Source organism: Berghia stephanieae, chromosome 12 (assembly GCF_034508935.2).
Source record: "Berghia stephanieae isolate SIO BIC M18660-M18661 chromosome 12, UCSD_Bste_1.3, whole genome shotgun sequence".
Lineage (NCBI taxonomy): Eukaryota > Metazoa > Mollusca > Gastropoda > Nudibranchia > Aeolidiidae > Berghia > Berghia stephanieae.
This window is the reverse complement of record NC_088371.1, coordinates 32,696,108-32,708,501: the sequence shown is the minus strand read 5'-3', so window position 1 is coordinate 32,708,501 and position 12,394 is coordinate 32,696,108. Positions and strand designations below refer to the sequence as shown.

General features: G+C 37.0%; 1 protein-coding gene across 7 annotated transcripts; it reads right to left on the bottom strand.

The window, feature by feature from the left end:
• Positions 1–258: 258 nt before the first annotated feature.
• LOC144957861 (solute carrier family 52, riboflavin transporter, member 3-B-like) lies at positions 259–10,734 on the bottom strand. Of its 7 annotated transcripts, none has more exons than XM_078889345.1 (7): positions 10,574–10,709; positions 10,287–10,383; positions 9,125–9,194; positions 7,114–7,384; positions 3,785–4,073; positions 875–1,800; positions 259–565 (listed from the first exon to the last, which is right to left on the bottom strand). In XM_078889345.1, the coding sequence occupies exons 4-7, from the start codon at positions 7,333–7,335 to the stop codon at positions 371–373; spliced, it is 1,632 nt and encodes a 543-aa protein (XP_078745471.1). In that variant the 5' UTR covers positions 7,336–7,384; positions 9,125–9,194; positions 10,287–10,383; positions 10,574–10,709; the 3' UTR covers positions 259–370. The 7 variants fall into 7 exon arrangements, with proteins under 7 accessions (XP_078745471.1, XP_078745470.1, XP_078745472.1 ...); XM_078889344.1 differs by having other exon boundaries at positions 9,141–9,194; XM_078889346.1 differs by lacking the exon at positions 10,287–10,383 and having other exon boundaries at positions 10,574–10,734.
• Between the last annotated feature and the right edge of the window lie 1,660 nt (positions 10,735–12,394).

Here is a 12,394-nt window from a genome sequence, read left to right as displayed (position 1 = left end):
TCATTCCAAGACAAAGACAGAAAGCATGTTGGAAACAGATATAGGGGAATAGAAGACGCAGTAAGTATCTCCCTGCCCACTATGGGAGACCAGGAACCCTATCCAGGATATATTTATATATATATGTATATATATATATATATATATATATATATATATATATATATATATATATATATATATATATATATATATATATATAGAGAGAGAGAGAGAGAGATATATAATATATATATATATATATATATTTGAGCCATAAAGTCACTTTATGACATCACGGTCATCCCCATATAATACCACTTTGCAGTGATGGGTTACATATTCCAAGGAATTCAATAGAAGACGTGACTAAGTGTACGCATGTCATCAGTCAGCAAAAGTTTGCCTGCACAAAGACACTAGTATCTTGTGTCATGACAAATCCCACCATAGCCCCGATAAAACTGCCGACCTGCGTTGCGACTCCTGCCCAAATGAGGGCATTCCTGCCGTGTTGCCGCATAACTCCGGCCACGCAGACTTTGGCATAGATGAGAAGCAGCGTCGTCAATATCCACGTGCCGACCTGTCAGAATAACAAAAAGTATTAAAAAATAGTAACAACAACGGCAACATCACCAATAATAATAACAATAATAATAATAATAATAATAATAATAATAATAATAATAATAATAATAATAATAATATCAATAATAATAATAATTATAATAATAATAATAATAATAATAATAACAACAATGACAGTAATAATAATAATAACAATAATAATAATAATGACAGTAATAATAATAATAATAATAATAATAATAATAATAATAATAATAATAATAATAATAATAATAATAATAATAATAATAATAATAATAATTACCGCTATAACAGCCCCCAAATCTTGTCCATGGAGCAGCGGTGTCGGACTCATGACGGCCAGGTAGATTATGTAGACAACACCCACCAATCCCAGTGAAGCCAGGGACACGATGGCAGCCAGGCTTTTCGTCATGAATAGGAGAGCTCCAAAACATGCTACGGGATTGGCGATGGCCACCAGGGTGGTGGTTAAATGATAGGGCTGAAGCCCGTATGGAAGGGTGGAGTAAATCTGTATGGTGCTTAGGAAAGACGTGAGGGTGAGGTTGATGATGATTAAAATGGTAAGGAGGGTGATGAAGTGGAGGAGGCTGATATTAGGCAGACGTAGGTAGACTTTTATTACTGTAGAAGTATTTGCATTATTACTGGTAGTCGGTGAATATGTAGATTGCCCATCGGCTTGTTTGCTTTGAACTGCGTCCCTAGTTGTGACAGCTGTGTCGTTGCTTCCCATGAAATTTGGCTCTGCATCAACGGATTGGGAGAAAGATGGAGATACATTATGGTGGGGAAGAGAATTGTAAACGTTTGAATCTTCTACAGCACCGTAGTTATTTCCATTATAAGTTCTTCCCTGCTGCGGTGATGTTTGTTGTTGGACGTTTTCAGAATCTCCAGAAGAGATGAATTGTTCGTAGTCAAAGCTGGACGAATCAACCATCTCAGATTTGCATATTGGCAGAGTGTTTAAAAGAAGGAAAGCAACTCCAGAAGAAGCCAAAATGGCTGCTAGGGTGAAAAAGAAGATCTGGACAGAGAAGTTTGGTTCAAGGTATTCTGGGTAAACAGAATGAGTTGTAACGTTGTATTCTGTTCCATTTGGAAATGTTTTGTTGGTCGTTTCAGATTTGTTGACGCAGACAATATCTCCAGCCCCCTGGCCCAGGGCAATCAAGGCAGGTAACATCCCACTAAGGCCCTCTCCTGCAAATAGAATTTAAAAATGCCACTGGGCCAATCAGAATGAACTCAAGGAACAAAATTGGGTTTAAAGATAAGATAAGAAATAAGATAAGAAATAAGATAAGATATACTTTACTGATCCTTAATGGAGACAGTGTGGCTCAGCGGTAGGTACATCTTTGCTACCGAGTTTGAATACCAGCTGCGCTGTGTGGCCTTGAGCAAGTCACCTTGCTCTAGCTTAGTTTGCAGCGCTGCAATGTGGCTGATGTCTGGGTTGTTCCAGTCTTCGCTTGGAATAGACCCTAAAGACAAATTTCCCCTATGGGACGAATAAAAGGAAATTTAAATAAAATTTTGTATCTTTATTTTCATTTTATTATAATTATAATAATGTAACAAGACATTTCAACATTCTGGTCATGCATTCATTCAGTCTATCCTGAGCTCAGGATAGAGAAGGATGAAAACTGTTTGTCTGTGGCCTATACCCTGACCCAGGGTGAAAAAAGCGATGATGATGATTCATTCATTCAATAGACTTCAAATAAAAATTCCCAGAATTACTAACATTAGGAAATTTGAGGTTATATTTTAAAGTTTACGAAACAAAACTCATTCATTTCAGTATAAATACATAACTAAATTCCAGATGGATAGCAGAGATAATTGGTAGGTCTTCTCTTGTAGAAAAATCTTGGAAGGTAGGTCTTCTCTTGTAGAAAAATCTTGGAAAGTAGGTCTTCTCTTGTAGAAAAATCTTGGAAAGTAGGTCTTCTCTTGTAGAAAAATCTTGGAAAGTAGGTCTTCTCTTGTAGAAAAATCTTGGAAGGTAGGTCTTCTCTTGTAGAAAAATCTTGGAAAGTCCAAGATTTTTCTACAAGAGAAGACCTACCAATTATCTCTGTCGTCTATTTGGAATTTAGTTATGTTTTTATGTCCTTATTGTTTTTTGTTGTTGGCTGAAGAAGGGTTTTGAGCCCGAAACGTTCCGTGTTTGGTATTTTGTTCTTTTTAAAGCTGTTACATTCATTTTTGTTTAATATCCGTGAGTCTGGATAAGATGGACTCATCAATCTTGATTTGCACGACTAAGAAAAACAGGGAATATAATGATCTCTCAATCACGGATTCTCTGTGTGTCGGATTTTGGCCATGCACGTGGCCATCCGACAGCCCTGGTAATCTGCAAGGATAATATTATTGATATCGATATGGCATTTTGAAATCGATATGATTCGATATCGTCATTTATATCAATATATCAATATTATGATACAATATACTCAACAGTGAATTTAAACTTGAACATTTCTTTTCTTCTTTTTTTTTTTCACAGGCTATTCAAAGGCCTTTGACCTCAGCCAGAAGACAATAGAGAATAAGTGGGTGAGAGAGGGATCTAGTAATGACTTTGAGTTTGAAACGAATATTTTTGTGTTCGTGGATAGCTCACACGGTAGAGCCACGCTCTCACCTGCCAGGCGGAGTTGTCGTACCAATAAGGTCACAGGTTCAAACCCCACCACCGCCGCGAAAATTTTTTATTCTCTATTGTCTTCTGGCACTTTTCTATTCACTTCATATCTTGTTGTTACCAACATAAGTGCCTGCTCCACTCACTTTTCTGAATTATTATGATATATTAGTTATGTTATATTCTGTTGCGGCGATGTGGTCTTGTGGTATGACACTCGCTTTCGGATCAGAAGATACCAGGTTTGAGCCTCACTCTGTGCATAGTTGAGTCCTTGGAAAAGGCTCTTTACTCATATTCTCTTACCCTACTCAGATATAAAATGAGTACATGGCTATTAACGGCGTTGTCTCTGTCAGAAAAAATTTGCAATATCGCCTAACAGGCATCATGTCCCGTTCTACATGTTACGTGTTGCTGTTGGTCAGGGACCCCTTTTAAGTGCTTTGAGCATGTTTCGTGGATATTGCACTATATTAAAAAAAAAAGCTCTTTTATGTAAACATGAAAGATTTTGACTTCACTCACCAAAAAACAAACTGGCCATGTACTTCGGCTTGAGTAATGACATGAAAGCATAGAAACACACAGAGCTTGTACAATCCCCTAGAGCCAGAAAGAAATTGAGTACGAGCAACGCCGTGCTGTGTTTGACTCCACCAATTGAGCTTGTCTCCTGCCAGAAAAATGCCAACAGGAAAGCCGACAACGTTCCCGTGACGATGATGAAAAACGATGTGTATTTTTCCAACTTGTGTTTGGTGTGAGGCATGAGAATGGAGATCCCCACGAATAATAGAGGTCCAATATTGGCAACCTGTAAATCGATGGAGTGAGAACTTTGTAAAGAGTTCCAGTTCCATGAAGAATGGAAAAAATGGATGTGTAAAGATTGTGTGTGGATAAAGAAGAAGAAGAAGAAGAAGAAGAAGAAGAAGAAGAAGAAGAAGAAGAAGAAGAAGAAGAAGAAGAAGAAGAAGAAGAAGAAGAAGAAGAAGAAGAAGAAGAAGAAGAAGAAGAAGAAGAGAAGAAGAAGAAGAAGAGAAGAAGAAGAAGAAGAAGAAGAAGAAGAGAAGAAGAAGAAGAAGAAGAAGAAGAAGAAGAAGAAGAAGAAGAAGAAGGAAGAAGAAGAAGAAGAAGAAGAAGAAGAAGAAGAAGAAGAAGAAGAGAAGAAGAAAGAAGAAGAAGGAAGAAGAAGAAGAAGAAGAAGAAGAAGAAGAAGAAGAAGAAGAAGAAGAAGAAGAAGAAGAAGAAGAAGAAGAAGAAGAAGAGAAGAGAAGAAGAAGAAGAAGAAGAAGAAGAAGAAGAAGAAGAAGAAGAAGAAGAAGAAGAAGAAGAAGAAGAAGAAGAAGAAGAAGAAGAAGAAGAAGAAGAGAGAAGAAGAAGAAGAAGAAGAAGAAGAAGAAGAAGAAGAAGAAGAAGAAAGAAGAAGAAGAAGAAGAAGAAGAAGAAGAAGAAGAAGAGAAGAAGAAGAAGAAGAAGAAGAAAGAAGAAAGAAGAAGAAGAAGAAGAAGAAGAAAGAAGAAGAAGAGAAAAGAAGAAAGAAGAAGAAAAGAGAAGAAGAAGAAGAAGAGAAGAAAGAAGAAGAAGAAGAAGAAGAAGAAGAAGAAGAAGAAGAAGAAGAAGAAGAAGAAGAAGAAGAAGAAGAAGGAGAAGAAGAAGAAGAAGAAGAGGAGGAATTAGAAGAAAAAGATGAAGAGGAAGTAGAACAAAAAGAGGGAAAAAAGTGGAAAAAAAGAAGATGCTGATGATGAAGAAGAATAACAATAATAAACTGAAGTTTACCAAGTTTATATGACCTAAAAAGAAAGAACAATTGAAGCAAATCTTAAAGAACTTGGAGATTTTCTAACAAGTTTTGAATCCGTTATTGATCTTTAGAAAGGTGGATATTTAGTTATTGATCTTTAGAAAGGCGGATATTTAGTTATTGATCTTTAGAAAGTGGGGAATTGGCAAACAATGTAATATGGAAATGATATTTCAGGATGGAAATTATCCCCGGTTTCTGTACTCAAAACAAACAGTTACACTTGTTGGTGATCACCCTTTGGAAAGGATTCTATTTATCACAAAGTACTTTCCAGCATATTGACTGTCCCAATCACGTATGGTTGGACAGATGATGGGTCAGAAAAAAAAATCTATCTGACTAAAATCCAGGTCTGATTCTGGTCCCTTCACTCATAAGGTGAGTGCTTTACTAAGTGAGCTATCAACGGTTATACAATGAGTTTGCAGTGCAGATAAATAGGGGTGTCCCGATAGCTCGCTTGGCAGAGCACTTGCTTCACAAGCAAAGGGATCAAGATCAATCCCAATTGTAGATAAGATTTTTTTCTCTGCTCCCCCACCTGTCCACCCAGCAGTGACAGGGTAGCTGGGTCTGTTAATTCTGGTGGAAAGTTCTTTGCTATAGACTAGTTTCTTATCCAAAGGGGAGCAAGCAATTGCTACTGCCCATTTCACGCTATATAAACTGGGATAAACTCTGACTCCATGGGCCTAATGGCTGTGAAGGAATAATTTTTACCCATATAGACAAAAAAGAGACTTGAAGACCAAGTACTAGGAGAGAGACGGCAGATCTTAAAAACTAGTTTCTCGACAAAGACAATATTTGACACTCATTATGGAAATCGTTGAACAAAAGATGAACGTGACAGCTTCAAAACAGAACAGAATACTTAACATGTTTCAGACTCAAAACCCTTCGTCAGGAAAGAATGAAATCAGTTGAATAATTAAACAGGAGAACAGTCACTTTACGATATCATTTATTTTGATTGGATGTGCCAAGAACTTTTCTTCTGTCTATCTGGATGGTACGGGAAATATTGACCGTTTAACTCTCTCCTTACCATCAAGAGTTAAATCGTCACATTTGTTACGATGCAACCAACAATTTTCTTATTCTGATTTCATTTTGTTATAGCTATAGATATAAAAACTGAACACTGTGTTGCAAAGCTCATTTTTCTAAACAAAATATAGAATATAGTCGTTACTATTCTGTTTGAAAAATCTATTTATGTGTTGGGTGAGTATGAAGTTTCAGGTAAAATTCTGAAAATTGCTGGTAAGGAGAGAGTTAACTATTTTTGTTGTCGGCTGAAGAAAAAAACCCAGCATTTATATAGCACAATATCCACTAAATATGCTCAAAGTGCTTTAAAAGGGGTCCTTAGCCAATATCATTTAATTTAACATGTAGGACAAGGCATGATGCCTATCAGGTGATATTATCATTTTTATTTGGAAAGAGATAATGCTACTCAAGGCCAGATACTCATTTTACACCTGAGTACAATGAGAGAATGTGAATAAAGAGCCTTTTCCATGGACTCAGGACTCAAACTCAGGACCTTCCAATCCAAAGTCAGACCAAACAGGAAGACTTTGGACCCCTTTTCATGTTCAGTATTTTGTTCCTATCCATTTCATGTTTGTTTTAGACTTTTTACAGGCTGCAGTTTGATTCTGTTCACATTGAAATCATTTTGTGCGGCGATGTGGTCTAGTGGTATGACACTACTCGTTCTCGGATCGGAAGGTCCTGGGTTCGAGCCTCACTTGGCTCATAGTTGAGTCCTTTGGAAAAAGCTTTATACTCACATTCTCCCACCGTACTCAGGGGTAAAATGAGTACCTGGCTGTTAACAGCATCATCTGTGTCCGAAAAAAATTGCATTATCGCCTAACAGGTGTCATGTCTTGTCCTACATGATAAGTGTTGCTGTTGGCCAGGGAACCCTTGTAAAGTGCTTTTGGCCAGGGAACCCTTGTAAAGTGCTTTGAGCACATTTAGTGGATATCGCGCTAAATATAATGCTCAATATAAAATTGTCATCACCTACCTGACTAATAATGGTTATATAGGAAGGGAGATTCCATCCCTCAGGTGCTTCTAGCACAAAAAGAGGCAATTCCACCCACAATCCATTGAGATCAGCCCAAGAGGAAGTGGCGAACAAGATCACCAAAAAGTGAACCAATAATTTCGTATCCTCAAACTCTTGACGTATGTGTAGAACCATCTTCTTTGGCAGCCCTAGGAAATCACCACAGTTGGGACACATCTTTGCCTCAGCAATTGGCTTCTATATAAGCCAACTTGGCAGCATGAATCTGCAAAATTAAAAGAAAAATATAATAACTTAAGAAATAAAACACGGAAGTTAGAAAAAGTGCGAAGCGGGTTTATATATCAATGATGAGAAATATAGGCTAATATAAGGGATAGAAAGTGCCGGACGGAAACAGAATAAAAATATCACAGAGTCAGAGAGCCAAACTCAGGATTCACTTAAGACACCAACATCCACCTGGCTGAGAGAAGGAAAGAATATATATATATATATATATATATATATATATATATATATATATAGAGAGAGAGAGAGAGAGAGAGAGAGAGAGAGAGAAAGAGACAGAGACAGAGAGAGAAAGACAGAGAGAGAGAGAGAGAGAAAGAAAGAAATGGGTGAACAACCGCATTAGTCACTGAGTTAACCAGCCATGGCACAACAATTTTGATCTGTCCTTTTCCATCTCTACTAGCAAGGCAATATGGTATAATAAATAAGAAATTAAGGAGCAGGCCCCCAGTGTAAGATAAAGATCTGAAAAAGTGTGTATGAAAGGTGCCAGACAAGCAAGAAAGAAAAATACAAGAAACAAAGAACCATCCCAAAAAATCAGTCGACCTAGATTGAGGATCAAACCTCAGACCTTCTGATTACCGGTAATTTTTTTCTTGCATTTTTCTTCCTTGCTCTGTCTGGCACCTTTCATACATACTTGTTCCGTTATTTATAATAAATAAGCTAATGAGTGAGAAAGAATAACAATATCGATGAAATAAACTGACATTAATTTTCATTTTAAAAAATAATATAGAACGCAGTGGCTATCTTTACAGTCCCATAAACACGGTACTCAGATCTATTTTTACGGGATTGATGCTCTTCTGTTGGCAGTAGTCTGGAAACTGTTATCTTACTGCGAACGCTTTCCCCAGCACTGTTATCTCTTTTTTAAAATTTCCAACTTCGATGAGGCCTCAGAAAAAGACATTGTTGAATTCAGAATTGCTTCTAACATTAACAGTTAGTTTTAATAATACTAACAATAATAATAATAATAATAATAATAATAATAATAATAATAATAATAATAATAATAATAATAATAATAATAATAACAATAATAATAAGCATATTTATACAGAGAGCCTATCTTAGCCTATTATTGCCTGTTTAATACAAAGATAAGGTATACTTTATTGATCCTGAATGGAAATTATCATAATGTTACACATCATTCATCATTCTATTAGCACAGATTTATACACTGTCATGAACTAATTGATGAAAATACGTAGCTAATTACAAGCAAAATAAATATCAAATATAATAAAATAAAATATTCATAAAAGATATACAGCAGTTATGCAACATGGTGGCAATTCTGCATGTTTGGGACTATTTACAGCGACCCACACCATCCTGGGGGGGGGGGGGGGGGGGGGTGGTCTTTAACCCTGGAAGTTTTTCCTCAGAGATTTTCACCGTCTTTGCCGGGGTGTAGGGGCTTAGCTGACCTTGTCAGGAACTGACTCAGAGTGGGAAGTTCAGGGGTTAGTAATGTGCTATTCAACCTTGGCTCCCAGATGGGAGAGCCTGGTGGTTCCTCAACTTTCTAAAAATGGTCAAAATGTGTCCAATTGGTTTGTGAACGGCCTTTTGTCTGAAAGGGGATTCGAACCCACTCTCACATGAGAAGACTGCACCCTGAATGTAGCGTCTTTTAAAATTGTATCAACCGCTTGACTGGTTGATACTGGTAAAGTATAAACAAAATCCAAACCTGTAAAGTGTTATACCTTGAGGGGTGTCAACTTCCTGCCCACAGATGATAGAAAACGGGGTGTACTGTACTGTAAAAATAATTTATGCAAAAACACAAATTATATGTAATAAAAATGACAGTACTGTAAAAATCGCAAAGAGAATTAATTGTCTTTACATTAATTTTTTATTAACTTTAGCTTTAAATCTCAAAATGTTAAATGAAATTGATTTTGCTTTCATTCACCGCCTCTAGAACTGTACATCTAAATATCGGGAGAAATATGTGAAATTTTGTGAATACTGCAAAAAGTCACTTTACATACATCTAAAACTATGCGGATAACTGTGAACAAAATTGCATCAATGCTATAATAGTAGCTATGAGAACCATCTTTACAGGACTGTAAAAATAGCCACTGCGAATTTAGAAATAATCTGACTTCTTTACTTTTTAGCAAAGTAACATCTAGACGTCTAGTAAACAAGGGAAGATGGCGGCGCCCAGTAAGGACCAGTTCTTTTGAAGAGTGTCCAATTTTCTAGGGATAGGCTATAGATACTTCTGTCTCAATATTTTCAAAACATCGAATTTTGAAAGAACAAAACTTTGTTCATATTTGATAACAACAAGATATGAAGTGAGTAGAAAAGTGCCAGAAGACAATAGAGAATAAAAATTATTCGCACCGGTGGTGGGGTTCGAACCTGCGACCTTATTGGTACGACAACTCCGCCTGGCAGGTGAGAGCGTGGCTCTACCGTGTGAGCTATCCACGAACACAAAAATATTCGTTTCAAACCCAAGTCATTTCTAGATCCCTCTCTCACCCACTTCTTGAGATCGCCGATTCGTTCGCACACCACCATCGCGTAGTAATTTTTGACCAGCAGTAAAGCTTAATAGCCAATATTCTCAACACAAACATATAACATAGAAACGATTGAGACATTGAGTATGCTCCGGTGTATGGGGTGAATTTTTAATTCAGAAAAGTGAGTGGAGCAGGCACTTATGTTGGTAACAACAAGATATGAAGTGAGTAGAAAAGTGCCAGAAGACAATAGAGAATAAAAATAGTATTTTCAAAATACGAACAGTAATATCATAAATGTTATGAACATTCAAATACACAGTACAAATATATTTATATGAATGTAGAGATATTTAACGCACATACATTACTTAGGTATTGAATTAGATACAGCTTTGTTGATCTTCTTTGCCTTTTTGATTGGATCAGGTTACATGCACGATATTTGCACTGTCACTATTCACTGTATAAAGATGAAAAAGAAGAAACGCGTGTTGAATGATCTAATTATTTGGCTGAACTAAAGTTTGAGTTCAATTTGTTTTTTATTTCATCCAAAACACAACTCTGACTCTGAATGATTATGTATGGAGGTTTTGTTTACTTTCTGAGCTAAGCCTAAGTTAGAAAATGAAAAACAAAATAGGACGTACCAAACTGCTATAACTATGACAAATAAGATTTCTAGTTGTGTAACCTTACATCGCCGTGTTATTTAACATCAGCGATCTATGGTAGTCCAAATGTAATAAAAAAAATAAGACAAAGCGACAGATGTGGCCATTAAATAACGATGACAAATCACACAGAATCCAGAGGCAAGCACAGCACATCAAGTCGATTCACTTCGCTATTATTCGCTTCCTCAACTCTCACCTTTTTCCTTTGACCTTTGACGTTCGTCACGCTTCATTAACGATTTAATTTTGACCAGATGTGTACATGATTTATTCGCCAACATTATTTGCCCAATAATCTGTGGCCTAATTCGTCATTTGAAAATAATTTTCTGTGTCTTTAAATAATTTTCTGATAATTTTTATACATGGCAATTTCATCATTTGTTCTTTATATTATTTTAATTTTGATACGTTAATCTTCTTCTTCTTCTTCTTCTTCGTTCCTCTGATGGACATCTATGGCTGCAGTCCGATATCTGCTATGAAGTCTGTGGTCCGCTTTAGGTCCTCAGCCTCACCATAGAGCTTTGTGTTGAGTGTTGTAGGGGTGACCCAGTGGTTCGAACGTTGCACGTTGTATAATGGGCAATCCATAAGCACATGTAAAGTGGTTTCATGGTCGGTTCCACATGGGCAATAAGGGGTTGTTCCAATACCTAGCTTTGTAAACATATGTCCTCTTAGTCTATTGTGTCCTGTTCGGAGGCGGAATAGAGTGACTTGGCTACTTCGCTGAATGGCATGGATTGGATCCTGCTTGTTGTGTTCTAGGTGTGTGTCATTCCTTTCTTTGTCTATTTTTAGCTTTATTATTTTCTTTTGCTGATGGTAAGTGATTGACGACTTCGGTTGTTCCTTCTGGGCTCCTTCTTTGGCCAGTTGATCGGCAATTTCATTTCCATATATACCTACATGACTTGGAATCCACTGCAGCACAATTTTTCCTGTTTTATCAGATAAGCCCTCAAGGGCCTCCACAGTGTGTGCGGCTTCAGAGTCCTGGTAATTTTCAATAGACCGGAGAGCATCATCAGAGTCTGTCAAGTAAACCACATTTTTCCCGTATATTCTGTGATAAGTGATGTCAGTTGTATACAATTCTAATCTGGTAATTACCTATTTAATCATTCGCATCTTATGAAAGTTGTCAAACGATACCGTTGAGTCAATGGACTAAAACCAGCAATGTAACAGCTGATGATTCCTTTGTTTTTCTATTAAACGTAAGGACTCACAATGTCAATACACTACATATTGCATCAAATAAACGCATCTCCCTCCCCCCACTTCTCCCAACACTCTCCGTCTAGTTGTCAGATTTTTTGCGCACCCCCAACCAGAAGCTTATTCGGACCCCCAACGACCCCTTTTCTGTTAAATATTCACCTCACGAAATGTGCCGGTGTAAATAAAGTCACCAAAATAGAAAACATCAAAAGAAAAGGAAAAAAAAAAAGTAAAGGGCTTTGAAGGAAATCGGCTAAAACCGTAGAAGGGCTACTTAGCAGCAGTAAGTTTGATTGAAATATTAATACATATTACATCTCGCCTCGCCTAAATTAGAAAATGCCCAAAATGCGCAACCTCCCCTCCCTCTTTATGGATTTGTCGAATTGCGTCCCCGCCCCTTCTTTGGTCAAATAGCTTTTATATAGCTCAATATCCACTAAATGTGCTCAAGGCGCTTTACAAGGGATCCCTGTTCGGAGATGTTACACTTTTTTTTCGGACAGAGACAACACTGTTGACAGTCAGGTACTCATTTTACACCTGAGTACGGTGAGAGAATGTGAG

What these genes read in the sequence shown, in the direction of transcription:
- LOC144957861 (XM_078889346.1), bottom strand. Translation starts at nt 7,335, where the DNA reads ATGTGTCCCAACTGTGGTGATTTCCTAGGGCTGCCAAAGAAGATGGTT. An exon ending in CATGGCCAGTTTGTTTTTTG is followed by an intron (nt 1,801 to 3,784) that starts GTGAGTGAAGTC and finishes TTCTATTTGCAG; the next exon opens with GAGAGGGCCTTAGTGGGATG. An exon ending in ATTTGGGGGCTGTTATAGCG is followed by an intron (nt 566 to 874) that starts GTAATTATTATT and finishes TTATTCTGACAG; the next exon opens with GTCGGCACGTGGATATTGAC.